The 27,766-nt window shown below is 40.7% G+C and overlaps 3 protein-coding genes across 14 annotated transcripts; 1 reads left to right on the forward strand and 2 right to left on the reverse strand.

The window, feature by feature from the left end:
• Positions 1–221: 221 nt before the first annotated feature.
• Positions 222–22,939, reverse strand: LOC124061809 (paired amphipathic helix protein Sin3a-like). Of its 11 annotated transcripts, none has more exons than XM_046394149.1 (21): positions 22,839–22,939; positions 15,760–15,785; positions 12,743–12,861; positions 12,477–12,583; positions 12,039–12,360; positions 11,542–11,793; positions 11,273–11,425; positions 10,519–10,674; positions 10,054–10,140; positions 9,851–9,969; positions 9,384–9,609; positions 9,016–9,132; positions 8,602–8,840; positions 8,319–8,502; positions 7,482–8,064; positions 7,133–7,302; positions 6,596–6,769; positions 6,395–6,487; positions 5,843–5,937; positions 2,917–3,124; positions 222–2,379 (listed from the first exon to the last, which is right to left on the reverse strand). In XM_046394149.1, the coding sequence occupies exons 3-21, from the start codon at positions 12,782–12,784 to the stop codon at positions 2,161–2,163; spliced, it is 3,546 nt and encodes a 1,181-aa protein (XP_046250105.1). In that variant the 5' UTR covers positions 12,785–12,861; positions 15,760–15,785; positions 22,839–22,939; the 3' UTR covers positions 222–2,160. The 11 variants fall into 11 exon arrangements, with proteins under 11 accessions (XP_046250105.1, XP_046250021.1, XP_046250069.1 ...); XM_046394065.1 differs by lacking the exon at positions 22,839–22,939 and adding an exon at positions 13,228–13,444 and having other exon boundaries at positions 12,743–12,919; positions 15,760–15,977; XM_046394113.1 differs by lacking the exons at positions 15,760–15,785; positions 22,839–22,939 and adding an exon at positions 21,220–21,512.
• LOC124061881 (paired amphipathic helix protein Sin3a-like) lies at positions 18,742–22,817 on the reverse strand. The gene is made up of 5 exons (XM_046394194.1): positions 22,800–22,817; positions 21,101–21,198; positions 20,811–20,917; positions 20,402–20,694; positions 18,742–19,354 (listed from the first exon to the last, which is right to left on the reverse strand). The coding sequence occupies exons 2-4, from the start codon at positions 21,140–21,142 to the stop codon at positions 20,445–20,447; spliced, it is 399 nt and encodes a 132-aa protein (XP_046250150.1). The 5' UTR covers positions 21,143–21,198; positions 22,800–22,817; the 3' UTR covers positions 18,742–19,354; positions 20,402–20,444.
• On the forward strand, positions 22,064–26,755 carry LOC124061865 (zinc finger BED domain-containing protein 4-like). 2 transcript variants are annotated; one of them, XM_046394160.1, is made up of 5 exons: positions 22,064–23,048; positions 23,168–23,294; positions 23,436–23,575; positions 23,691–24,753; positions 24,849–26,755. In XM_046394160.1, exons 1-4 carry the CDS (start codon positions 22,986–22,988, stop codon positions 24,510–24,512), a joined length of 1,152 nt encoding a protein of 383 aa, XP_046250116.1. In that variant the 5' UTR covers positions 22,064–22,985; the 3' UTR covers positions 24,513–24,753; positions 24,849–26,755. The 2 variants fall into 2 exon arrangements, with proteins under 2 accessions (XP_046250116.1, XP_046250125.1); XM_046394169.1 differs by having other exon boundaries at positions 23,168–23,281.
• The last annotated feature ends 1,011 nt before the right edge of the window (positions 26,756–27,766 follow it).

Below are 27,766 nucleotides of genomic sequence, written 5' to 3' on the forward strand. Positions count from 1 at the left end.
TTTTTCTTGTATTTTTCAATCCATGCTTTACATCCTGGGACAGTAAAAACGACTGTCGGTGGTGGACAAATGCAGCAGAAGTAGTTTACACACTATGTATTGCATGTATCGCTGAACAAATAAATTATGGGTCAAAAGAAAGAAAGAAAGAAAGAAATTTCAAGTAAGCTGCAAACAAACATGATGATAGAAATGAAGAAAGTGGTCAACTTGAGCTTCTGTCTATTTAAAGGATAGTTTAATGCCAAACACCATACTAACACTCATGTACAACATCATTAAAGTCAAGAGAAGAGACATTAAACAAGGTACAAACCATGTCATTATGTACAATCAGCTCCACGGGACTTCCTGTGGTGTTCCATATTGAACACTGTAAATATAAAAATAAAAACCCAAGTAATAAACTGTTCCAAGATTGTCTGTAGCTGGTTAAGTTACTGACCATCTCCGTAAATGGAGATCAGGAAAATATTGATGGATGAAACTGTGTCAGACAGGTTCTTTTATTTTCATTCCTGTTCCTGTTATAATCCATAGATAAAAAATTACAAGGAAATCTGGCTGTCTTCCTGAAGTTAAGAAAAAACCTTTTGCTTGTATGTCGCTTTCCACTGTGAAACATACTTTATAGCCTTTAGTGTAATGGCTAACTTCCTGCCTAACCTTTCTGACAATATGTACAGGGTCAATTCCAGCTTTGTCTCACAAACTGCAGAGGGAAGAAGGCAATACAAATCCTTGGTTTTACATCCCTCTTTTATGGGAATACAACATTCACATTTGTATTTCTGCAAGAAATACAAACTGATAGCTTTGAAAACTGCGACTGAAGGAATTATTGCTTGCTTGTTTTCTTAATCCCAAAACTGTACACGAGTCCGATGGCTGACATTCATGTATAGACCTACTATACATCAGTCAGTGTTCAGCATCTGCACTGGACATAAATAAAGTTTTATGAGTGGTACACTGTGAGGCCATTGGACCTGTCATACAGGTTTTAACGATTTGGTTAAGTTTAAATACAGCAAAAAAATTGATAGTACTGTTAAGACTCCAGTACTTTGAAAAACTGACATACACTGTACTTCCAAAAAGGAAAAATTGCTGCTCAGCTACATTCAATCATCTTAAAACCACGAGTGACAAGGATGCCAATGACTGAAGGTAGAAATGTGCAGAAAGGGGTTGAAACGGGTATTTAAAAAAAAAAGTTGTTGTTTTTTTTTTTTCTACTAACAAAGACTTAGGGAGAACATATTTAATAGACCACCAAAGAAAAGGGTCTCTAATTAACATCCTTTGGTACAAAAAAAACAAAAAAAAAAACCACTTAAAACTTTGCATTTTTTTTAGAAACTTCTCTGCAGCTTTGCGCTAAAGATCGATACTATGAGTTAATGTACGCTACACATTAATAACATCTGATAAAAAAAAAATCTAGATATAAACAACATATTTACACAAAGTGTTTGGGCGGTCATAAATTATTGTACTCGATTCACACTGCTGGCATTGTACTGATACCAAGCATCTACCCAGCAGTCGCCAGAGATGTTGAATATATACAGTATACATAGTGCTTTGCTGCACCTTTACCACCAGAAAGGAAAGCTTTCACAGGCTATACAAGTTTACAGCTGGAAGTCCGACAACACACATTTTAACAAAAGCTGAGGCCGTTTTCATTTCTTGTAAATTATAAGTTGACCCTCAGAAATCATTTATTCGTCATTAAGTTTCTAAGTTTTAATTACGGAATTGTTAAACAGGTTTTTCAGTTGTTTAAACTCAATTGCTTCAAAGATATGATGCAGTACAGAGCGTTTTCTCTGCATATCAACTGTATTTCATATGTTAATGAGATTATTGAGACAGATGCGTTTTTCCAATTTTGGGACAAAACTTCTATTTCACATGTCGCAGAATCTGAGGCAAAAGCTTGAAATTTGGGACAAAGTTCCTGAATCAGTTCTGACACATTTGCAAAAAGTGAGAAATTTACATCCCACAGCTTGACAACCTCAAAAGATTTTGGCAACTGAATCCAGTAACAGCAGGATGGAAAACTTCCACATGAAGCTACTGTATATATGAAGTCATCGCTGGCAGTTTGTTGTGTGAAGACGGTCACAGTTTATCATTCGAGAAGAGAGACTACAGTGTTCTGTACTTCACCCGGTACTTGTTAATGTTGAGATAATGGAGGACCTCGGGGTTGCATGTGGTGGTGCACGACAACAGGCCTTCTTGTTCATCTCCCATCAGCCACTTGCGGCTGTCAGCAGCCATATCGCTGGTCACGTGCTCCTTCGCCCAGGTGTCCAGCCAGGCCTGAAAGCGTCTGTGCAGGCGTGTGTTGACCCGCTGGTGGGACTGAAAGAGACGTCAACCAGAACAATACAGCTCAGCTACCGGGACACCAGTGAAAAGTGCAAGAAGAAAGGCACAGAAATACGTCTTGTAGCGGTCAGCTCATTGTCCTGCATTTTTGGTCCTGCTGGCAGGTGGAAAATCTTCAGCGTGTATTCATTGAGGACTTTAAGATTACAACATACACACCAATATTATAAAGTATGAACTGTGACAAGATTTTTCCATTACAAGGAACTATTCCAAAAATGTCTTAGAAAAACAATTTCAGAATGATGATGGGAAGTGGAAAGAAAAAACAGCCCACAGGTTATAATAATTTGTAAAGAAAGGTTATTGTTAGAACAATGCTGGAAAATCCTCCACTTCATAATACTTGATGCAAAGACACCATTTAACAGGTTTAAATTTGACATTAGAGTTAAATGACTTGCCCTGTCATTGACAAGAACTTCACTTTTTACCCACTCATATTATTGCACCTAAATTACAACAGTGAAGAAGCAAATAAAATCTACGGTGAGTTATCCGACTGCCTACCTGATGGGCCCGTGTGAGTGCTGTGTGCCTGTACATGTAGTCTTCCGACTTGCAGACATAGACCATCTTGTAGGAGTTGAGCTTGAACATGCACTCCATCTTAAGCTCGCTTTTGCCGTCCTGCGACTTGTCGGAGGGGACCTTAGTCATTCTCTCCTGCTGCATCTGCTCCCATCCTCTCTGGCACTTCCTTATCCGTCTCAAATTCCTGAAGACCAAAACAGTTTGAAAACCATGAGTAACACTGACAGAGAAATTCTTCCGATTACTCCACACATCAAAAGTAGTGCATCACGTTTACAGGGAAAGTTCGCACAAATTTCTGAAATCAGTAAACAACTTTATTATCACTTGAGCATATGCTATAATTGTTTAATTTTGTGTTTGACAGCATGCGCTGTATGATCTTAAAGCCTCGGTGATGTGGTCAGGCGCAAAACACATGACATCAAGCAAATCTAAGAACAGTATTGTCAAATTTGAGAGGACTGTCCCTTTAAACAATTAGTTTTAAACCCATGCATTGCAACTCACCGAGTTATAGAATTAGATAGGGAGTCAAATCATTCGTGGGAAATGTGGATCTATAAGAGCAGCAGAGGCAGCAGTCGTAATATTTCTGTACAGTGCACTTCCGTTGCACAGTCACATAGTTCAAAATCTAAATATGCTTGGCAAACAAATATTTATCTTAATTGGAAATCGATCCTGATTTTGTGCAGGTAATAAAAATGCAATTATTCACCCCACCTGAATGAAAGTGTTAAATGTGTACTTACCACTGAGGGTACAGGTGAGCGGGGACTGAAACCATGAAGCATATTTTTGCATTCAGGGCTCCACTTAAAAGACATGACAGTGAGGCCAATTTCAAGTAAAAACTGTTAGAAACAAACACTATTAAGTCGCTGCCTGATCAGATACCAATCAAAAATAGGAGCTGAAAATACTCTGATGTGAACATACTTTCACCAACAATGTACAGAGTGTTATGATCATGAGATGGAGACCCAACACAACTGGAAAAGAAACAGCTACAATTTTTTTACTGCCACCGAAGATATTTGTGAACTCTTTTGACCTCTTGTGCTGCCGATCTCTCATAGATTTGATGGGGGGGGGGGAATAAAAAGAAAATGACAAGATGTGGGTGAACCCACCGATAAATCATAGTCAGGTACCAGATTTATGCAATGGGTTAAATAAAAGAAAACTTAGAAGAATATTCTTTTGTGTGTTTTAAAAATCCCTTGGAAATGTTTATGGTAATGGACAGCCATCTCAAAGAAAAAAAGCACCAAAAAGCAATGACAGACAGGTTTTATATGTAACACTCAACTGGAGCTAGGCAATGGGTGACACAGTCAAAAACATCTATCATGGTATATGCAATTTTACATCACAGTAACACCACAGTAACAGTAAATATCACAGTATTTCTCTGTATATTCATGGCATAGATGGACCAATAACTGTTAACAGGTGCAAATAAATAACAGCCTGACTTCAGCTGGTGCAACATAAAAATCATTAGCATTACTGCAACCAGCTGGCAGTCATATCATGGAAGAAACATGGTAAGCAGTTCTGCTGCTCAAACCGTGTTACCTTCTGAGGCAGATGAATTCGGGAGATTGACAGACCTGAGAATAAAGCCCTGATTTGCTACACAGCCTGCACAGAATTCACAGAAGAGACACTAAACGGTAGCTCCTGCAGTGCCAAATCTCTACCCGTGGACACATTTTCTACCTTTAAACAGTAGATACCGTCGTATCACCCAATGCTAACTGGAGCTTTAAAACAGAGCGGACACAACCAAGCCTCCATGCACAACTTCCAGGTGTCAGGAAAGAAATACACCAACATGTATATACAATTTAGACAATCATTTTATTTACAAACCCTACTCCACTGTACAAGTGTCTGAAAACTTCTGAGCACTAATCTGTCATACCAGTGGAAAAACTCACCCATAACAAAAAGTTGCAACGGGAGTGCACCGTTTCCATTGAAAATGATTACAAACACAACACTGAGTATAACAGACTTAAACAAATGGACATTTGAACATTTACATTTGCAAACACTGATTAAGTCACATACTGGACCTTCGATATGTATACAGTTACAAACAAAGAGCATGATAAGGTAGAGAAGGAAACCATGAGTTCACTGTCCTCTCTTAAAGTCACTCAGGTCCAACACAACTTCGGTATCTCAAACTCAGGTCAAAGAGACATAGTACAAAAATAAAAGGAAAATGGGAACAAAGACGGAACCCATTTCTTTAGCTTTCAGATTGTGCAGTCAGTGGCCTTTGTGATGATGTTACACAATGAAAATCATCATTTAAAGTCAATAAAATGTAAATGATTAAACCAAAGGACTCCCTATGGCTGTCTGCTAAGGAAGTACTTCAAAACGCACAATCAAGCCAAAACCATTGTAAAATTCTTACTGTCAATAAATATAATTCTCATTAAAAGGAACTGAATCAATGAATAAATAAATTCAATTTTTTTTTAAAAAGGCGACCACGTAAAGTGCAATTTTCCATGTGAGGCAGAAGTCAGAAACTGGAAGTCGCGTTCGCGGCCAGTGAGATTCTTAACAGACAGAAGGGCATTCAGGCACTGCAAGCACTTCACTGTATCTGTTGAATTACTCTTTTCATATGAACCTCCTCAAACACTCCGCTTTTGTCTGTTACTAAAAAGGCAGAGCTCCCCACCAATTATTGTGATTAGAGGGCGCTTCCTAAGTCAGGCTTGTGCAGAACTGCCACCGCTTCTGTCTCTGAAATGGAGCTGTATTTGGCAGTTGGTTTGGCTTGTCAACAGTGGAGTGGCTGCTTGGCTGACTAGAGCCTCAGGGCAGAAGCATAAAGTGTGCAGACAAGGGGGAGACGGGGCAGGGGCCTCACCTGGGGAGGAATACCGGCTTCTGGGCAAGATGCTCACGCAGTTCTGGGGATGCAGTATCTGAGTTCAGGTATCTGCCCACATAGTCTGACCACCTCTGTAGAGAACAGAGCAGGAAAAGCATAAAACTTATTACATATACAACACTTGTTTGTTCAACTAATAGAGCATATCACAAAGATAACCCATTTACTATCATACGAAACACAGTAAAGAAGCACACTGTCACATTTCAAAAGCTGGAGCCCGTCAATATTCCAACATTTTTGGTTCAAAGAAATGCTATTTGATGATTATTTCTCTGTAAGTTATTGATTAACTGTACAATTGGCTGTACAATCAACCAATGGTGTCACTGTTGGAAGGACAAACTACTGATGTTACAATAAAATGTGAAACATTTCAACACCTAAATTACCTTTGGCCTCAAAAACATCTTCAGAACAGTTATATTTATTGTTGTCCTGGACAACACAGAACGCAGCCACACAGGTGCACCCAATAAACTGATAACTAAGTATGCCAACTATATTTGCATACTGAATAAGTTTTACCTCTGTGTCCGCTGGCTCATCAGAGTTCTCTTCCTCTGTGTCCAACAGCTCCATAGCCAGACTGACGGTTCCTTGGCTCTTCGCAAACATCAACTAGATGAAACACAAGCAATCAGAGGAAGCTGCCATAAAAACAAAGAGCTCAAAGCAGTTTAGACAGGTGTACAGTATTCTCATTACTTTCTGGGTTTACTGTCATACCTTGAAGCAGTTCTCATCTGACATAAGCTGCTCTGCTTTGCGCTGATAGGCCCCCTCTGCTGTTGCCCTGGATGTCTGCGTAGACTGTGTGCCCCCCGTGGCTTTATTGGCACATTCGCTCAGGTACATATCCGTTACACGCACGCAGACATCATCTGTGACAAGGTGCTGGAGCTGTGAAAGCAACAGGTGCGTCCAGACAAATTAAAAAAGAAGAAGAGCTTTTATAATCAGGCTCTATTAGTGCCGAGGCAGGAACTGAAAGCAGCACACTCAGCGACTGAAGGGTTACAGATCCAATTATCTATTTCAGAGTTTTAAGATAAACAATATTGTTAGATGTTTTATTTTTACTTGGCTTGGAGACTTCTAAAATAATACTAATATCAACAGGCACGCTTGTTCATGGTTTATTTGTAATCGTCTTTTCTTAACATGCAAAAGTGCATTTGTTTTAATGTAAAAGATGGATCTTCACGCATGTCTTTTGTACAACATTAATTAAAACAAATGATATGAAACTGAGAATGAGCTGACCTGGCGGACAATGTTCTGGATGAGTTTGTCCATGGTGAAGGCAATGTAGGCATGGATAGTAAACATTTCCCTCAGAGAGTCCTCGTACTGAGCAGGCTCCATGTTTCCGTCCAAAAGATTACGCACCATTTCCAGAAAAACTGAGTAATAGTCCTCCACATCAACATCCACTGCAGATAGAAGAGTAAAAGAGTACAAGTTTTAGTTTATATGCTGGAAAATTCCACAATATGATGCACCATAGTTGTGTAGTGGAATCAAATTGAGTGTCAGCGAGGATGTGAGTGCGGTTACAGTAAAATTTTAGGATTAAAAAAAACTTAACGACTGGTCTTGTTTTCTCACTTACTCGGTTCCTTCATCTTCAGTTGGATTGCTGGATTTTCATTTTTCTCCCTCTTGAACCCCAACACTTCTCTCTCCCACTCTCGCTCTCGAGCCTCCTCCTCTATCTGCTTCTCGGCTTGCCCGTAGATTTTTAGCAAACGAGAACAGAGGATGTGGTGAAGACGAAAGAAGATATACCAGTAGTTGTTCACGAAGCAGAGGTTATAGGAGTCATCGGTGCCTCGCAGTTTCTGAGCTGCCGTGTTGCTGAAGAGAAGCTTGGACTTTGATGGGCTGCTGCCTGGAAGGCCATTGTGCTTCTTGGCACCATCTTGGTCCATCTCCACGTCTTCTTCCTCCTCTTCTTCCTCCTCCTCCACGTCAGAGAGCTCACCTCGTCGTGCAAACAGCAGGTCGGGGATGAAGTGGTGGATGATTTGTTTGATCTTATACTTGTCTTCTTTCTGGATGCCCACCTGTCTTTTGACGTGGTGGATGATGAGCGCAGCAGCGTCCTCCAGGATTTGGCTGTCATCATAGGTCAGGGTCATGTGTGGGCCGCATGGTGGCGGTGTGGCAGATTCCTCTGATGCTCGCTCCTGGCGCTACAGGGCAGAGATGTCGACGATTGGGTTTAATTTTCCCTTAGCAGACATTAGCACGCTATATGATTACAACATTATCTAGACAGCAGGAGCTGGTCACGCACTCTCATTTACAAACACAGAAATTCGACTGTGTTGTGAAAAGCAATTACTGCATCAAAAGTACCACCACCAACCATTGATCACATTGAGCTATAACGTTTTCTGTCGTTGGCTTTAATCAAATTACTGGACAGAGAACTTATTTTACTCACGTCATCATATAACATCTCAATTTCGTTGAGTAAGGTCTTTGAGCGCAGCACTTTGGTGTCGTTCTGCTTGAAGTTGATGCCTTGATGGTCGAGAGACTTCAAGTAATACTTTTCATTCTGCTCCCTCCAGATTTTATTGAAACCTCTCTGGGCTTCTCTCCATTCCTCATCCTTCATTTTTAATCTGAAACAGAATTAAAAGGTGCACAACCGTGAGTGGCCCTAAATCAAACTGTCATGACCTGACCAGAGGCAGATAAGAAATGAAAGTCAAACTGCGAACCTTTTCAGCACTATGGGGACAGACACAGCTGGGTTCCTACTGAGCCCATCGATGATGTCCTGAGCCTTGTCTCCATATATCCTCTGGATGGCCTTGCGGTGAATGACCTCTGAGGAGCCGCCCATTGTGTTGTCCAACTTGAAGCGCAGCTGCTCCTCAGCGGACATGCGAGAAAGTCTCCGCTGAACTGTCTCCAGGGCCCTTATAGTGGCAAGGTTGGCTTCCAACACAACATCCAGCTAAAAGGGATTCAATCACAATGAAATTATTAACGAGTGAGCTTAATTATGTGTGAATATGTCTGTTGGTTGTTACTAACACCTTTGACTGAAAAATTCACCATAAACAGAATCTAAAAAAGACAAGAACCTGGAGTTTTGACTGTGCAGTGTGAGGGAACTGAATAATCCTCACCTCAAAGCGCTCGTCCTCACATCTGTAAATGTGCTCCTCGTATTGAGTCTTCTTGGAGCTCACAAATGTGGAATCCTCAGACCACGATGGAAATGACACCCATGTGTCATTAAGAACCTGCAGCAGGAAAATAAAACAGTGTGTGACAAAAAGGTGTGAATAAAAGTGCCAGCTAAAGAGAATATCATGTAATGTAAAAAACTGTAAGACTCTGAGGTGCTCTGGGATTTTATTAATTTAACTGAATTATGAGCATGTTTCATACTTTTACTTTCTCTGCATCGAAATCTGATGTATTTGCATCACAAGAATAAACAGGTTATCATGATAAAATTATTCTGACGAGCAGACTTCCTTCGGCGACTGACCTCTCTGCACAGTGGCGTCCTTCCTGTGCACTTGGGTTGCTGGTAGCTCTTGGGCAGTGCTCTATAGCTGGGCCCCAGCCTCTTGCAGGAAGCGTAGTCAATCTCCATGGCGATGCCCTCCGTTGCACGCTCCTTGGGTAAACTCATTGCATGGCTCAACTCCCCGTGGATGGACTCTCGGTAACCCAGGAAGTTTTTGAACCATGTAAATAACTCTGGGAATTTTCTGTCGATCATGTCAGAATTTATGTAAAACAACTAATAGTGGCTTTAAATCTATTAAACATAACTACTTCTTAAATGTGACGTACAGAATCACTGGCATAACTGTATTCATAATTGAAAGATGTGATACTTAAAAGTACAGAATGAAGTGTTTTAGTATGGAGTGATTAATTAGCTACAATGAAAAACAATACAGATAAAGAGGCACTAGAACACTGATGATGGTGTCTGTTTGAACTCACCCAAGAAATGGGATGACTAATTGCACTAGCTCAGCACGTGAGATTACTTCCTGGTTGAATATGTGAAGACACCGCAGGAAGTTGTCATACGCCTCAGAGCTTCGAAGGGCCTTCTTCACCTGTTAAAGCATTTTCAATGATGACCAAAAAAAAAAAATGGAAAAACTCTTTTATACGCACACACACAATATAACAATACTGACCTTCTCAAAGAACATTGTTTCAGTGCTGGTGCTGTGTTTGCTGACTTCCGTCATGCCATGGTCTTTCCCCATTATTTTGGGTTTCTTCTGTAACAACGTAAAGACAGGACAAAATTATGATTGTTGCATGCACTCCGTTTTATTTTAAAAATGGTAAATGCTCTGTTGAGATTTGGGTTAGACTGAAGTTGCCAGTTGTAACGCAGCTCCAATAAAGCCTACCTTCATAAAGGTTTTATTATTTTTTGTTTAAACTCACTGATTCAACTCTGAGGTGGTTTCGCAGAACGCATGTGTGCTGAGCTGTATTTGCGAGGTGTTTCTAACATGTAGTCTGCCTTCATTAACATAAACTGGAGACAAACTGTCGCTACAGCACTTCGACATCTACAATATGGCAGTAAGAAGCAAACGGTACAAACATCTGAGTATAAGCACATGATCAGCATGTAGAGTGGTGAGTACCTTGACAGGAGGCGTGGCCCCCACTCCAGCAGGTCTCCTGATTGGCAGGCCGTTCTGGCTGAGCCTCTGTTTGTTGTTCAGTATTTGTCTCTTCACTGTGCCGCCGTGATCATTACGCACCGACTCTGCTCTGTCTGGTGCAGTCTTGCCCAGAAGCTGAGAAGAGCATTACACATCATAATCTCACCAAAGACAGGAAACAAACAGGATGTATCAAAGAAAACCTAATGTCTGTAGTGAGGGTATTTAATGGTTGTAGGTAGCAACTGACTTGAGTGTTTAGGCAACTGTTTCTTGTGTGTTGTTATTCATTTTGTTCCCTAAACACAGAAATCTTTCTTTATATTTTGATTACCACCTGTGCCAAAAACAACAGCAATGCAGATTTCAAATATTTACGGGTCACTTGATGTAACATCCACAATAAGGACAAATCTGGAGAGGACATTTTAAAACAGAAAAGTGAAGAAGATACTTTAGAATAGATACTGGATGCTATGTGGTGGAAAGCAACTGAGGAAGATTGATGAAGATGTTCTTTTGTTCAATACTGCAAAAACCCCTCACGATATTCCTGTGTTATTTCAGTGATATTTCATTTAACATTGTTGTAAGACTGTACATTTATCTTTTACAGAGAGATGGTCAGGCCTTCTACTAGAAAGCCAAGAACGATCACAAGACCAACCATATCCGTTCAGTCAAGTCCAGTTAATATGGGCCACACTGCTGGAGTGTGTTCTCAGAGACTCACCACTGAGCTGTTTGCATCAGGCAGGAACTGTCCAAACTCTGACAGGAGGTCTTCCTGGTTCTTGAAGAGTTTTGCCACCTGAGTGTAGACCTCCTGCTCAGTCAGTGCTGGAGTGTAGTTGCCTCCTGCCTCTTTAGCATTTCGTTGCTCCTTCTGGGGAATTTACCATTAAAAAAAGAGATTGTGAGGTTACACTCATTCAGGGTATCTAAAGCTATGTATATGCTATATTGTCTTAATACGTTAAAATCTGGGGTGTATTTTCTTACCTGGTATGTGTGCAGGATTTCCAGGAAGGCTTTGTAGATGTCTGGCTGACCCTGGAAGCGATTCTTGATCTTGTTGACATAATTTATGGCATGGTTGAACTCCACAGGCTGGTTGTTCTGGAGAGGTGGCCCACCAGATGGTGTGCCGCTCACAGGAGTGTGGGACTGAACCGAAGGTGAACGTGGTGAGGCGTAGGATGGGATGGATGGGTTGGGCTGGCTGGTGGGTGTATGGGCTGGAGACTGAATCGGCTTTTGGGATTGACAGAAAAGAAAGGCACATGCATGTCATTACACTCATGAAGTAAAGATTCAGTCTGGCGTGCAAAAAAAACAAGGCAGCAATATGCCTGAGACAAATCTTAAGATGGCCATCAGAGTTTCCTTACAATTAACACGAGTTTGTTAACCCAAACTAAAGATGTCCATGCAAAATTGTATATATTCCAATCTACGATATACAATTCAGGGGGTCAATTCCACAGACTATGTTGTACCTTGCTGGTTTTATTTGGAGCAGGTTGTGTTGGCATGGGTGTGTTAGTGGTGGCAGTAGTGTGCGGGCCAGCCTGTGGCAGACTCTGGTGCTGGGTGTGGCTCGAAGGCTGGCTGGTTCCTCCACTTGCAGGGATGTTCTGAACAGAAATACCTTGCGGGGTGATGTAGTGGATCTGACCTGGCGTGGTCACATTGACTAGATCGTTTGTTTGAACCTCAATCTTATACCCGGGTGGCAAGAAAGTGTTAAAGCCCATAATGAGGTCTGGATGGCCTTTGAAAAGCTGGGACACGCGGTTGATGACTCCAGGAGTGTCTATGCTGCAATAACAGAATGAATGACAGCAATTTAGTGTCTGACTCATCATCAGATTTGTCCATAAATAGTGGTCTGCATGTTACACGTTGAGAAAGATGGCAATAAGATTAGAACTCACCTCTGTGACTTAAACTCCTTCATAATATCAAGGAAATCATTATAAACTTGTGGCTGATTCCCAAACTGCAGCTTCACTTGATCCAGATAAGACAAGGCATCTTCAACCTATGAAATAAAGAGTAATGAAACAATTTTTTTTAAATTTGTTTCATTAGTGATTTCACATTCATATGTTAACACACTTGGCTCACATGGCTGTTTTTAATTCACTCTGGTAAACCCTAACCCTCTTTAAAATTTGCGTTTTTGTCCAAATATGGGTACCTTCAGTCGCTGAAACTGCTGCTGTCCTTGGGTTGAAGTCATGGGTGCAGTTGGATGAACGTGACTTTGGACCACTGTTGAGCCCTGGGTCTGAACTGCTAGGTTGTGCGCATGGGGACCAACATGAGGTGCCGTATTATGTCCATGTCCACTTGTGTTCTGAGGCATTGTAGGCACCTTTTAGGAAGAAATTTTAGGATTCATGAAACTTAAAGAGCACCTCATGTCCTTGGGAGGATTATATTCAACCAGCTCACAGTAAATAAGTTTAAAATGATTCATTAAAAAGTTATTTTCAAAGGTAGAAATCTAATGTCTTGTGCATGTTCTTTAATGGTTATGACTTATATCCATATATCCAATAAAAACACATTTTTTTGGAATTTGGTGCTTGATAAAGTTGATCTAAGACCCAAATCAATTTAACAGCAACTCTTGCTGAGGAGGTTCCTGTCCAAATAGAAAACATTGGTACTGAGTCATACCTGGTAGCCTTGGGGGAGAGAATACTGGATGCCAGTGGATGGCTGCATGTTATCTGCAGCTGCCTCTATCACAGTAGGGGCTGGGGTGAGGACCCGGTGCTGGAAGCTGTCTGCAATACCTGTAACTGGGGGCCGACGTGACTGCTGTTGCTGGGGCGCAAATATTATTTCCTGGTCCTCCACACGCCTCTTCATGGTATACGCATACTCGAAGGATCTAAAGTGGTCCAAGACAGATGCACAGTAAACAGGCTGCTGGGTTTTAAAAAGAATAAAAGGTGGGGAGGATCTTTCAGAGAAAATCTCCTTATAAAAAATAAAACTTTGCCACAAGTATCACACAGGTAATCAATGTCATAATCATCAGGACATTTTTTTTACTATTATCCACTGCTAACTTTAGAATCAGGCTTAACTAGAAGCTTGAAACGACATTCTAAATCCACAGATCTTACAGGTTCAGTGGATGAAAAATACGATTTTTGCATAACTAAACTCTGAACTTAAAATAAAAGGACCTCTGACTCATAACGTATTCCCAGGAAAAAAACTTTAAACCTGAAATACAGGTGTTTGGCAGTGTAATAGGTCACAACTAAGTTCCTTTCAGTCAACTAATCAATAAACTGATTAACCATTGCAGCTCTGCTGTGTTTACACTTTGCATACAGAAGAACAAAAGTCCTATTTTATGAGTGTACCAAGTAAAATTTAAAAAACAAATCCCAAAACCAAATTACAATTATAAAAAAAGTGACACTAAAAGTCAGATACTAACCTAGTGCATCAAAACAAAAAGCCTCCATGTTTAAACTTATACAAAATGCTTGCCCAAGGCTGTAAACTGCGATCCCCTTCAGTAGAACGTCAGTGGCAGTTAGGGACTGTCTTTCAAGTAAAATGCACAGGCACTATGGGCACCTTAGTGTTGTTATAAAGCATAGCATTTTGGCACACTACTTATTAACATAGTAACATAACTTATTTATTCTTATTATACACTCCAAGTTAATATTTCGAAAGCACACAGACACACAAATATATAACCAGTTTCCAGCAAAATTGCTGAGTGATATACCAACAGATAATACTTTATTGGTCCCGAATGAAATATACACATGTTAAAGAAAATAATACCCAATTCCACAATTTTTCTTCACTAAAACAAATGCTGAGCCTTTTGACTTGATGGTTCACAGCACCTTCCATACACTTATTTAGAGAAAAGTAATTTAGTGATATTCCCTAAGCAAACGTAATTGCAGTTGGTCCGCAGAAAGCAGACATTGCGCCTCGCTACCCCACACCAACATTCGGAAAACACGGTGCCTGAGCGTAATGTCTTGAGTCGCCGAGAACGTTCCAGTCGCATTTCCAGCTTTAAATATACTTTACCGAAACGCGAATCAGACAGCAGAAAATGTAGGAAGTCGAGATTAGTTGACTAGCGCTACAAAAAAGCTATTATTTAGCTGCCAACCAACATTTTACAGGCATGTAGGCGCTGTCTCTGTCGCTCGCTCGCTGTAACCCTGCCTCATCCCCTCCCCCTCTCTGCCAAACACCGAGCTTAACGCCATCCGTTTTCGGTGACTGCTTTCGCTCGTCTGATGGCTGACGTTGGTTTTCGTTCGAGCTCGAAGTTTTGTGGCAAACAAGTCAATTTTTCTTATCTGCATACTAAATGGTAGTTAGCAGATAGAATCAGCGACTGACGATTTGTCACTGTCGGGTCATCGCTGACAGTCAGTCAGTCAACTGGAATCCGCGTACTAAAAAAAAAAAAAAAATCCAGATGAGCGTGTTGGCTAACTGACGTTACCCTTGCTATTAAGTAAAGATGTCGAAGAGAACACAGCCACGCTTCATCGCAGCTGGCAACGCGACAGCACAGTCGGCTGTTTAGTCAGTTAACATGTGGGCTACCGTTACACCAAGTTACTTGGATAAAGTTACATGGTCAGTAATGAATTCTGGCTATGCTAGCTGGTTAGGTCAGGAAGAGCGCTAGGTAGCTAACAAGCTAACATTGGCTCCTACGTAAGGTTAACCTCGCATTAACGTCAATTTATGCGAGAAGTTCGACCGAAAGGATTTCGTTGTCTCACACAGTTCTTTTTTGGGTTTTTTTACCAGAAACGCACGTCTCATAAAAATCGACACATACATTAAAACGTGGTATAGCAAGAACAAACTATCAACAAAAATACATGTTGTCAGGTCGATCTGCTCAGCGCTAGCATGTCAGCTAACGTTAATTCATGGTGGCTGCCGCTCTCACACCGCTAGCCCCACTCAGACTAGCTTGACTAACTTATCGGCGCGGCGAGCTAATTTCGCACCCAGTGTAAACCCACATGGTATTTTGCTGGAAGACGAAAATACATCAAAATGTAAAGCCATCATAGAAAAGCAACCAGAGTTTGCTCACTATCTGGTCTGTTCGGCAAGGTTATATGCTACGTTAGCACAACAACCAACCCCCATCAGTACAGGGTATCTGGCTAACAAGCTAACACTGCTTGAACTTACCTCGCAGGACTGCCACCAGCAACAATTTGACACACCGGTGTAGCAGGGCCAACCAGCGAGCTGTTACTTGTGTATTCACCGGGCCGTGACAAAAAAGTGAAGTTCTAAAAAGTGGTCGCAAATAAAATTGACCGTAGTGGCTACGTCGCTAACAACAGTGTATGTATGGAGCGGTGTTCCTTGAACATAGAGGCGTGTCTAACATGAAGGCGGGCTAGTCTCCTCCCAGTCCAAACTAGGATTGGTCAGATCTCCAGAATGAAAACAAATACATCGAGGGCATCGAGCCAGTAACTTTAGTTGGTTACTGTATAGTCATGTCCAGTGCAAGTTTATCTGCACTGCCGTCTCGTTGTTTGCCTGTGGTACATTATGCGTAGCTGCTCATAGAAATGTTGACAGATATGGATTTGCAATCTTCTTTGTCACTATAGGATAACTTTGTAAAATGTTTACATAATGAACTAAAGGATATGACAGGTCTCACACTACAAGTGCAGCAGGATTGTCAATTGAAGCATACATATACTGCAACTTTTCTCTGAATATCATACAGACGTGACAGTAAAACTTTGAACTTTGAGAGTGATTCAGCCATTTAGCAATATCATCTGGGATGTGAGCATGAGAAGTAAATTTGCCAGACCCCAAATAAAATGTATTCAAATCATTCTACACCTCTAAGAATTACAACATTACATTACAATTCACGGCAAGCAGACATCTCGATTAAATAAACCATATACAACCTCTAAAATAAAAACAGAATGCAATGGTTTGCACATCCTTTTCAGCCTGAATTCAATTGAATAAAAATACAAAGGCAAGTCATTTAATGTCCCAGTTGATAAAACTTGAATTGTTGTTTGTGTTATTGTAAATGTACACTGAATTTGATGCCTTCAACTTGTGTCATGTGTTTCCAAACACAAAAGTGATGTTACTCAGCAGTAAACATGCTCACCGTACCAGCTTTTTTGCTATGTGTTGCAGACATCAGAAATCTTGTCTTTCTCAATTGAATATAGGTTAAAAAGAACTTGCAAATCCTTTGCACCCTATTTATTTTTATATTCTACACTGCATTGAAAAGTTTTTGGAATAGGCGTTATACTGCACAGACAGAAAAGATGCTGACAGGTTTTCCATGAGCATGGGGAAAAAGCCGGCAGGTTGTTGGCTCACCAGTTAAGGCCAGCTAAGATATGTAGAAACAGTCTCTCAATCAAATTCATTTGCACTGTTTACCTCACCCACTTGCACTATACTCCACCCTGCACTACCTCACTTTTGGACTACCTCCAGAAACATATTTATTTTACTTATCTTATTTTATTTTGTTTTACCTTATTCTATTTTATTCTTCTATTATATGTTGCGTTCTATATATGCACCAATCACCAAGACAAATTCCTACTAATGTGAAACCTCTTCACTTACAATGGCAATAAAGTCTTTTCTGATTTCTGATTCTGATGCTAATGTATGTATACAACTCAACAAAATATATAGCAAAGGTCCCATGACTTTTAGACATTTTAATCTGGAAATGTTACATATATCTTTAATTTTATATGTATGCATGTATGTATTCTGACCCCAAAAGGGTAGGGGGTTGGGTTGGGGAAGATGGCTTAGAATAGGAGATGCTGCTTATAACTTTGTACCTACTTCTCTAAATTAATAAAGTCAAAAGAAAATTTACAAAAGAAAATAAATTTCAGAAGGAAATCCATCACGGTCCGGGGATTTCCCAGACTGCATTTAAGAAATAGGCTCCATCATGTCTTTCTAGTCTCTGCCCTACTTGTATGAGAATAAAGAGGCAGCATTTAGATTAATAAAGAAGTCTTCTATGACGTCTGGCTCAGAAACAGAGTCAGATTTATACAGATAAGAGAACTCTTTGGTTAATACTGTTGGTCTGAGGGGACCTCCCCACTGTCATGTATCCTGGTAGTGAACTGCTTGGCTCTTGACCCTCCCAGCTAGCTAGCCTGCCTTTTCACCACATTCATAATGGGCACAACGTTTTTTTATGTGATTAGTCGAGAGGAAGTAAACTTCTGCTTGGAGTCTGAAGGTGCTCCTAGAATACATTTAGAGATATTTGAATATTTCTTCTCACGGTTCTCTTTCTTAAAAAGTAGCTGCAATTGAAATGATCTCTGTTCCTTAGCCTTTCAAAGTTTCCCCACTATTCTGCTGTGGACCTCTGAGGAAACACTGATTTCAAGGAGCAGAGATTTGTTCAGACATAAATGTAACACGTCATGCAATTTTTTTCAAGAGTGCACTGCAGCCCAAAATGATAAATCCAACGCAAGTTGATGAGCACATTATTCCATGTTTCGTCTTTGTCCTCACCTCCAGAAGTACCAAGTCTTTCGTTTGGTCGCCAATGGCTTCCCTTGTATGTGGGCTTACTGTATGGTGTGCCCTACCGAACAATCTTCTGTTAGCATCTGGGAGAAGATGGCGCTGGAGCGCAGATATACACTGGACTCAGGAATGCAGATGTTCTGTATCATGCGTTGTCCCTCAAGTTCAGCAATTTTGGCCTTTAGCCAGTTGCTGTGTGGGTGCAGTGAAGAAGATAAGGCCTTAAGGCTTCAATGCATAGAGTTACGCTGCCAACGTTGGATACAAGAGAAGCTGATTTGCGCTCCTTGGCTTGCCACAGCAGCCTGTATCGTGTCAGGCTTTGACTTCAGAGTGCTGAAAGAAAGTGCGGGTCTTGATTGTCCTGACAGAGAAAAAATATCTGATGGAGGTGAATACTATACTTAAGTGAAGGCACTAATTGTGAAAATACTCTGCAACAAGACCTGAAATTGAAACCTTACTTAGTAAAAGTATGTAATTATTATCAGCAACATTTATTCTAAGTATCAAGTTCAAGTCATCAGTCTCTAACAAGTCAACTTTGCATGAGTTCAGAAAAACATCCCTGTTTTCATCTTTGTGACAATGCATTTCCCATCTAATTCAAAATACTTTATTTAGCATAAATACATAAGTTTCTCAACCCATACAGAAGCATCTTTTAACTTGCAAATTTCAGCACCACCACAGAATGTGGTGGTGTAAAAAGTACAATATTTGACTCTAAAATATAGTGGAGTACAAATATAAAGTTAATAAAGTGGAAATACTCAGGTAGAGAACAAGTACTTCAAACTTTGCCAAATTTGACTGGGTTGTTTTCGAACAGCAAACAGCAATTGCCACATATTATGCCTCTATAGTACGGCACTTGAATAAATATACTTAGATACATTCCACCCTGCCACCATACTCATGCTAGCATCATCCTTGTCTTTTCTTTTTTTTTTTTAGCTTGTTTTAGCCAGGCTTGGATGCCATTTTAATTAAGATAAAGATTAAGGGTACATGCATGATGGAAAGAAGAAAGTGGAAGTAGTATAAAGCTGACAGGATGCAAGCAAAAACATCTCAAACAGACAAATGTAGTGCTACGTGTTATTACAGATCATCATCTAGCAGCAGGTTCAGTAAAGGAAGATGTTTTGAAGAAATATGCTGACAGTTGTCAAAATCACTCCTGCTGCCATTGCTGAGGTCTGTTCTGGAGCTGCAGCAGAAAAGAGAGAATTAACGGTATGAATGTATATTTCATTTTTTAAAAAATGACAGGTGATTTAAAATTGTTTAAGACATTAAAGCAGCTACAAGAAACTTTCTTTTTGTTGTTGTTGATTCTGGCGCCCCTGTGGACAAAAGCAGTATGAGCACCACCGCCTCCTATAGTCAAGCTCTCGATCTGTTAGGCCATGTAGCAAAGCTCAGGTGAACTGAACGGCTATCAATAGTTCCTCGTAATGTTATTTCTTCTTAACATAAACCAACAGCAAGACATATTGTAGCTTGGTGAGCAGCTTCTTTTCTGAGGGTGTGAGACTCCTTACTTCACACTGCCATAAAAATAGATTTAATTTTATGACTTATTGCTTGGTGGAAAATTTGAGCTGGAGACAGACATAGCCAGTTTTCTAACTGATGGTCCCATTTGCATTTGTAGTTCATAGAGAGGTATTAGAGTGTTTCATAACCGGTTAAACACCCCTGGTAGTACATTTAAAAGTGGTTAATGTAACTTGAATCATTACTTCAATTTTGAAAACATGAGATAACCCAGACGATTATTTATTATGAATTACAGAAATGACAAAAGTGGACCTTGAAATACATATGTCTATACATACGGGGCCCAGAGCAGTTAACGGTTTTGTTTGTTCCTCTAGCCAGCTAAGCAGTTTGTAACATTAAATGAACACAGGAGTGTGGGACTGAACCGAAGGTGAACGTGGTGAGGCGTAGGATGGGATGCATGGGTTGGGCTGGCTGGTGGGTGTATGGGCTGGAGACTGAATCGGCTTTTGGGATTGACAGAAAAGAAAGGCACATGCATGTCATTACACTCATGAAGTAAAGATTCAGTCTGGCGTGCAAAAATAACAAGGCAGCAATATGCCTGAGACAAATCTTAAGATGGCCATCAGAGTTTCCTTACAATTAACACGAGTTTGTTAACCCAAACTAAAGATGTCCATGCAAAATTGTATATATTCCAATCTACGATATACAATTCAGGGGGTCAATTCCACAGACTATGTTGTACCTTACTGGTTTTATTTGGAGCAGGTTGTGTTGGCATGGGTGTGTTAGTGGTGGTAGTAGTGTGCGGGCCAGCCTGTGGCAGACTCTGGTGCTGGGTGTGGCTTGAAGGCTAGCTGGTTCCTCCACTTGCAGGTGATGCAGTGGATCTGACCTGGCGTGGTCACATTGACTAGATCGTTTGTTTGAACCTCAATCTTATACCTGGGCGGCAAGAAAGTGTTAAAGCCCATAATGAGGTCTGGGTGGCCTTTGAAAAGCTGGGACACGCGGTTGATGACTCCAGGAGTGTCTATGCTGCAGTAACAGAATGAATGACAGCAATTTAGTGTCTGACTCGTCATCAGATTTGTCCATAAATAGTGGTCTGCATGTTACACGTTGAGAAAGATGGCAATAAGATTAGAACTCACCTCTGTGACTTAAACTCCTTCATAATATCAAGGAAATCATTATAAACTTGTGGCTGATTCCCAAACTTCCGCTTCACTTGATCCAGATAAGACAAGGCATCTTCAACCTATGAAATAAAGAGTAAAAAATTATTGTCCATTAAAATAAAAAAATGCATTTTTTTAAAATTTGTTTCATTAGTGATTTCACATTCATATGTTAACACACTTGGCTCACATGGCTGTTTTTAATTCACTCTGGTAAACCCTAACCCTCTTTAAAATTTGTGTTTTTGTCCAAATATGGGTACCTTCAGTCGCTGAAACTGCTGCTGTCCTTGGGTTGAAGTCATGGGTGCAGTTGGATGAACGTGACTTTGGACCACTGTTGAGCCCTGGGTCTGAACTGCTAGGTTGTGCGCATGGGGACCAACATGAGGTGAAATATACACATGTTAAAGAAAATAATACCCAATTCCACAATTTTTCTTCACTGAAACAAATGCTGAGCCTTTTGACTTGATGGTTCACAGCACCTTCCATACACTTATTTAGAGAAAAGTAATTTAGTGATATTCCCTAAGCAAACGTAATTGCAGTTGGTCCGCAGAAAGCAGACATTGCGCCTCGCTACCCCACACCAACATTCGGAAAACACGGTGCCTGAGCGTAATGTCTTGAGTCGCCGAGAACGTTCCAGTCGCATTTCCAGCTTTAAATATACTTTACCGAAACGCGAATCAGACAGCAGAAAATGTAGGAAGTCGAGATTAGTTGACTAGCGCGACAAAAAAGCTATTATTTAGCTGCCAACCAACATTTTACAGGCATGTAGGCGCTGTCTCTGTCGCTCGCTCGCTGTAACCCTGCCTCATCCCCTCCCCCTCTCTGCCAAACACCGAGCTTAACGCCATCCGTTTTCGGTGACTGCTTCCGCTCGTCTAATGGCTGACGTTGGATTTCGTTCGAGCTCGAAGTTTTGTGGCAAACAAGTCAATTTTTCTTATCTGCATACTAAATGGTAGTTAGCAGATAGAATCAGCGACTGACGAGTTGTCACTGTCGGGTCATCGCTGACAGTCAGTCAGTCAACTGGAATCCGCGTACTAAAAAAAAAAATCCAGATGAGCGTGTTGGCTAACTGAAAGTGAAAGAAAGTGACATATTTTTGTCATTGGAGGGAACTCACTCCAACGAAATTTGTTCTCTGCATTTAACCCACCCAAGTGACGTGCACACACACACACAGCAAACCCGGGGCAGTGGGCGACCGCGTGCAGCGCCCGGGGAGCAGTGGGGGTTAGGTACCTTGCTCAAGGGTACCTCAGCCATGGACACCGGGACGGGGAATCGAACCAGCGATCCACCGGTTACGGGTCCGACACCCTAACCGCTGTCGGTAACTGACGTTACCCTTGCTATTAAGTAAAGATGTCGAAGAGAACACAGCCACGCTTCATCGCAGCTGGCAACGCGACAGCACAGTCGGCTGTTTAGTCAGTTAACATGTGGGCTACCGTTACACCAAGTTACTTGGATAAAGTTACATGGTCAGTAATGAATTCTGGCTATGCTAGCTGGTTAGGTCAGGAAGAGCGCTAGGTAGCTAACAAGCTAACAGTGGCTCCTACGTAAGGTTAACCTCGCATTAACGTCAAGTTATGCGAGAAGTTCGACCGAAAGGATTTCGTTGTCTCACACAGTTCTTTTTTTGTTTTTTTTACCAGAAACGCACGTCTCATAAAAATCCACTCAGCCCCACTCAGACTAGCTTGACTAACTTATCGGCGCGGCGAGCTAATTTCGCACCCAGTGTAAACCCACATGGTATTTTGCTGGAAGACGAAAATACATCAAAATGTAAAGCCATCGTAGAAAAGCAACCAGAGTTTGCTCACTATCTGGTCTGTTCGACAAGGTTATATAGCAGCTATATGCTACGTTAGCACAACAACCAACCCCCATCAGTACAGGGTATCTGGCTAACAAGCTAACACTGCTTGAACTTACCTCGCAGGACTGAAACCAACAGCAACTGCCAGCAAGAATTTGACACACCGGTGTAGCAGTAGTGATGGGACGAGCGACACTGGTGCGTCAGCACTGTGCCGACTGCACAAGTGTGAAACCCCGTATCGGTGCGTGGAGAGTTAACTGTTTATTGTGCCTTTTGGAGTTTTTGCATTGCTTCTACTCATGGACCGTTCTAGGAAATTTTCCCAAGTCTGGAATAATTTTGATCTTTTGACGCCGAATAAGGTAAATCTTTTCCTCCTTTGGCCATTGTTTACTGTTAGTTCTTAATTCAGTGTTTCTACTCTTTTCTACTACGAGGCTTGATTTGTTTTCAGATAGATTAACTTTTTGTTTTATTGTAGGTGAAGTGTCGGCTCTGCTCAACTGAATTGTCTTACATCAATAAGAGCACGTCATCAATGCTGAGGCATCATAGAGCTCGGCATGGCAATGAAGAGTCGGCAGACACTCCTGCTGTGAGTACCCCAGGTATGATGAAATTCTCACAAACTTTGAATTTTCAAAAATACTTTATTACACACAAAAGGCTTTGTGTAACTCTGCAATATTATTTGTAAAATTGCAGCCCTTTAACAAGCCTTAAACAAAATATTTCTTTTTGGCTTCCAGTTCCTAACAAGCAAGCGTTGGATGAGGCTGTGGTCAACATGATCATTAAAGACTGTCAGCCATTCACCCTTGTCGAAAATGAGGGATTCAGGGCGCTCATGCAGCTTGTTGCACCCTCATATGTTCTACCAAGCAGGAAGGTATGTGTAATAAATGTATGGTTGAATTAATTAATGAGTACTGTTGATAGAAAGATAGACACACAGACATGTATGTATTCATAAGGTATTACAATATTTGTATGGTTATTTTCAGACCGTCAAGGACTTGGTGGACCAGAAATATGAGGAGGAAAAGGAGAAAACAAAAAAGGACCTCCAGAGTGCCATTGCTGTGACTTTAACAGCTGACATGTGGACCTCGATTAATATGGAGGCTTATCTTGCTGTTACTTGCCACTATGTGGACCAAGACAGCCATGAATTGCATACATCAGTCTTGGGAGTGCAGCATTTCTCACAGAAACACACTGCAGATAACTTGGCCATGGTTAAAAGGAGCCTTATGGAGGAGTGGGGCATAGCAAGCAAGGTCAGGTGTCTTGTCACTGATGCAGCAGCAAATATGATTTCATGTGCTCGCATACTGCAAATACGGCAAACTATTTGTATTGCCCATTCAATCAATTTAATTGTAAAAAAGTCATGTGATCCCATTATAACACTGACAGATATATGCAACAAAACACGGCAAATTGTGACATACTTAAGATCAAGCACCACGGCCAAAGAAAAGCTTGCTCAAATACAGCAACAGCTGGGAACACCAGTGCATAAATTAATAAACGAGGTGCCAACAAGATGGAACAGCACCTACCACATGCTGGAGAGAATGACTGAGCAGAAGGAGGCAGTCTGGGTGTCTTTGGCCTCACTGAGACATGATATTACGCCACTGACTCCTGAAGAATTTGATTTAATTGAAGAGATGCTCAGGGTGCTCTCTCCATTTGAACAAGCGACAAGAGAATTATCTGAGGAAAAAAGAGTCTCGGGGTCCAAGGTTATTCCACTGATCAGAAAGATCCACATTGAGCTTCGACATCAAGCCTCAACGCTAACAAAACCAGCTGCTTAAGAACTGGCAGAAAATCTTAAAAAGAGGCTAACTGAATCCATCTGCAACATGGAATCACTCAGTGTGATGACACTGGCAACACTCTTGGACCCCAAGTTCAAAACAGTCGGGTTCTTTAGTCCACTAAAAGCAACAGAAGCTGTAAAGAGACTGAAATCGGAGTGTGCCGCTGAAATGAGGAGCCATGAGCCTGACCCAGCGGAAGAACTGAGTGCTGCACATGGATCAGAACCCAGTTCAGGTATGAAAACACATTCTTTTGTGCATTTATATGTATATTTCCGTGGTTTATTGTATTATCACATGACATAATATTTTTTCAAAAACATCTGCTAGGGCACAATCTCTGGAGACCTCTTGACATGGAAGTTCAGGAGAATAGGATGAACTGCAATTCTACAGCAGATTCCATTGTTGAAGTACAACGCTACTTGGCGGAAGGAAACACACCCAGAACGCAAGACCCATTACAATACTGGAAGAACAACCGGAAAACATATCCACACTTATATCTACTAGCTCCCAAATATCTGTGCACACCATCTTCATCAGTTCCCTGTGAACGTGTGTTTTCGAAGGCTGGGGAACTGGTGTCTAAGAGGAGAAATCGCCTAGGAGCAAAGACCCTTCAAAAACTTTTATTCCTCAATAACAATGTATGAATTAATCCATTTTCAGTGTGTTATTTCATATGATTGAACACTTTGGTTAACAAAATTCCATACATAAGCTAAACATTATAATTCTCAATTTTATTACAGATACATTTGCTATATTTTACATATTATTATATTATTATTTCAAGGCTAATGTTGGGTTAACAGCATGCAATTTTTTTTTCCACCTTTTCACTTTGTTTACCTGCAATGATTTTTTTTATCTACAGCAGAGGTCACTATTGAGTGACCAACACAGTGTCAATACAGTGTCAACACAGTTTGTGTAATGTGTCAATACACTCCTTGAGGTATCATTATCCCATCACTACAGCGAGCTGTTACTTGTGTGTTCACCGGGCCGTGACAAAAAAGTGAAGTTCTAAAAAGTGGTCGCAAATAAAATTGACCGTAGTGGCTACGTCGCTAACAACAGTGTATGTATGGAGCGGTGTTCCTTGAACATAGAGGCGTGTCTAACATGAAGGCGGGCTAGTCTCCTCCCAGTCCAAACTAGGATTGGTCAGATCTCCAGAATGAAAACAAATACATCGAGGGCATCGAGCCAGTAACTTTAGTTGGTTACTGTATAGTCATGTCCAGTGCAAGTTTATCTGCACTGCCGTCTCGTTGTTTGCCTGTGGTACATTATGTGTAGCTGCTCATAGAAATGTTGACAGATATGGATTTGCAATCTTCTTTGTCACTATAGGATAACTTTGTAAAATGTTTACATAATGAACTAAAGGATATGACAGGTCTCACACTACAAGTGCAGCAGGATTGTCAATTGAAGCATACATATACTGCAACTTTTCTCTGAATATCATACAGACGTGACAGTAAAACTTTGAACTTTGAGAGTGATTCAGCCATTTAGCAATATCATCTGGGATGTGAGCATGAGAAGTAAATTTGCCAGACCCCAAATAAAATGTATTCAAATCATTCTACACCTCTAAGAATTACAACATTACATTACAATTCACGGCAAGCAGACATCTCGATTAAATAAACCATATACAACCTCTAAAATAAAAACAGAATGCAATGGTTTGCACATCCTTTTCATCCTGAATTCAATTGAATAAAAATACAAAGGCAAGTCATTTAATGTCCCAGTTGATAAAACTTGAATTGTTGTTTGTGTTATTGTAAATGTACACTGAATTTGATGCCTTCAACTTGTGTCATGTGTTTCCAAACACAAAAGTGATGTTACTCAGCAGTAAACATGCTCACCGTACCAGCTTTTTTGCTATGTGTCGCAGACATCAGAAATCTTGTCTTTCTCAATTGAATATAGGTTAAAAAGAACTTGCAAATCCTTTGCACCCTATTTATTTTTATATTCTACACTGCATTGAAAAGTTTTTGGAATAGGCGTTATACTGCACAGACAGAAAAGATGCTGACAGGTTTTCCATGAGCATGGGGAAAAAGCCGGCAGGTTGTTGGCTCACCAGTTAAGGCCAGCTAAGATATGTAGAAACAGTCTCTCAATCAAATTCATTTGCACTGTTTACCTCACCCACTTGCACTATACTCCACCCTGCACTACCTCACTTTTGGACTACCTCCAGAAACATATTTATTTTACTTATCTTATTTTATTTTGTTTTACCTTATTCTATTTTATTCTTCTATTATATGTTGCGTTCTATATATGCACCAATCACCAAGACAAATTCCTACTAATGTGAAACCTCTTCACTTACAATGGCAATAAAGTCTTTTCTGATTTCTGATTCTGATGCTAATGTATGTATACAACTCAACAAAATATATAGCAAAGGTCCCATGACTTTTAGACATTTTAATCTGGAAATGTTACATATATCTTTAATTTTATATGTATGCATGTATGTATTCTGACCCCAAAAGGGTAGGGGGTTGGGTTGGGGAAGATGGCTTAGAATAGGAGATGCTGCTTATAACTTTGTACCTACTTCTCTAAATTAATAAAGTCAAAAGAAAATAAATTTCAGAAGGAAATCCATCACGGTCCGGGGATTTCCCAGACTGCATTTAAGAAATAGGCTCCATCATGTCTTTCTAGTCTCTGCCCTACTTGTATGAGAATAAAGAGGCAGCATTTAGATTAATAAAGAAGTCTATGACGTCTGGCTCAGAAACAGAGTCAGATTTATACAGATAAGAGAACTCTTTGGTTAATACTGTTGGTCTGAGGGGACCTCCCCACTGTCACGTATCCTGGTAGTGAACTGCTTGGCTCTTGACCCTCCCAGCTAGCTAGCCTGCCTTTTCACCACATTCATAATGGCCACAACGTTTTTTTATGTGATTAGTCGAGAGGAAGTAAACTTCTGCTTGGAGTCTGAAGGTGCTCCTAGAATACATTTAGAGATATTTGAATATTTCTTCTCACGGTTCTCTTTCTTAAAAAGTAGCTGCAATTGAAATGATCTCTGTTCCTTAGCCTTTCAAAGTTTCCCCACTATTCTGCTGTGGACCTCTGAGGAAACACTGATTTCAAGGAGCAGAGATTTGTTCAGACATAAATGTAACACGTCATGCAATTTTTTTCAAGAGTGCACTGCAGCCCAAAATGATAAATCCAACACAAGTTGATGAGCA

Source organism: Scatophagus argus, chromosome 1, assembly GCF_020382885.2.
Source record: "Scatophagus argus isolate fScaArg1 chromosome 1, fScaArg1.pri, whole genome shotgun sequence".
Lineage (NCBI taxonomy): Eukaryota > Metazoa > Chordata > Actinopteri > Scatophagidae > Scatophagus > Scatophagus argus.

Bases quoted from the DNA above. Each gene is read 5' to 3' on its own strand.
- LOC124061809 (XM_046394065.1), bottom strand. From the start codon at position 13,422: ATGAAGAGGCGTGTGGAGGACCAGGAAATAATATTTGCGCCCCAGCAA. The intron at 12,920-13,227 runs GTATGACTCAGT...TCTTCCTAAAAG, and splicing joins CTCTCCCCCAAGGCTACCAG to GTGCCTACAATGCCTCAGAA. The intron at 7,303-7,481 runs GTAAGTGAGAAA...TTCTATCTGCAG, and splicing joins ACTGAAGATGAAGGAACCGA to TGGATGTTGATGTGGAGGAC.
- LOC124061881 (XM_046394194.1), bottom strand. From the start codon at position 21,142: ATGACTTCAACCCAAGGACAGCAGCAGTTTCAGCGACTGAAG. The intron at 20,918-21,100 runs GTACCCATATTT...TTTATTTCATAG, and splicing joins AGCAGTTTCAGCGACTGAAG to GTTGAAGATGCCTTGTCTTA. The intron at 20,695-20,810 runs GTGAGTTCTAAT...CTGTTACTGCAG, and splicing joins AAGGAGTTTAAGTCACAGAG to CATAGACACTCCTGGAGTCA.
- LOC124061865 (XM_046394160.1), top strand. From the start codon at position 22,986: ATGGACCGTTCTAGGAAATTTTCCCAAGTCTGGAATAATTTTGATCTT. The intron at 23,049-23,167 runs GTAAATCTTTTC...GTTTTATTGTAG, and splicing joins ATCTTTTGACGCCGAATAAG to GTGAAGTGTCGGCTCTGCTC. The intron at 23,576-23,690 runs GTATGTGTAATA...GGTTATTTTCAG, and splicing joins ATGTTCTACCAAGCAGGAAG to ACCGTCAAGGACTTGGTGGA.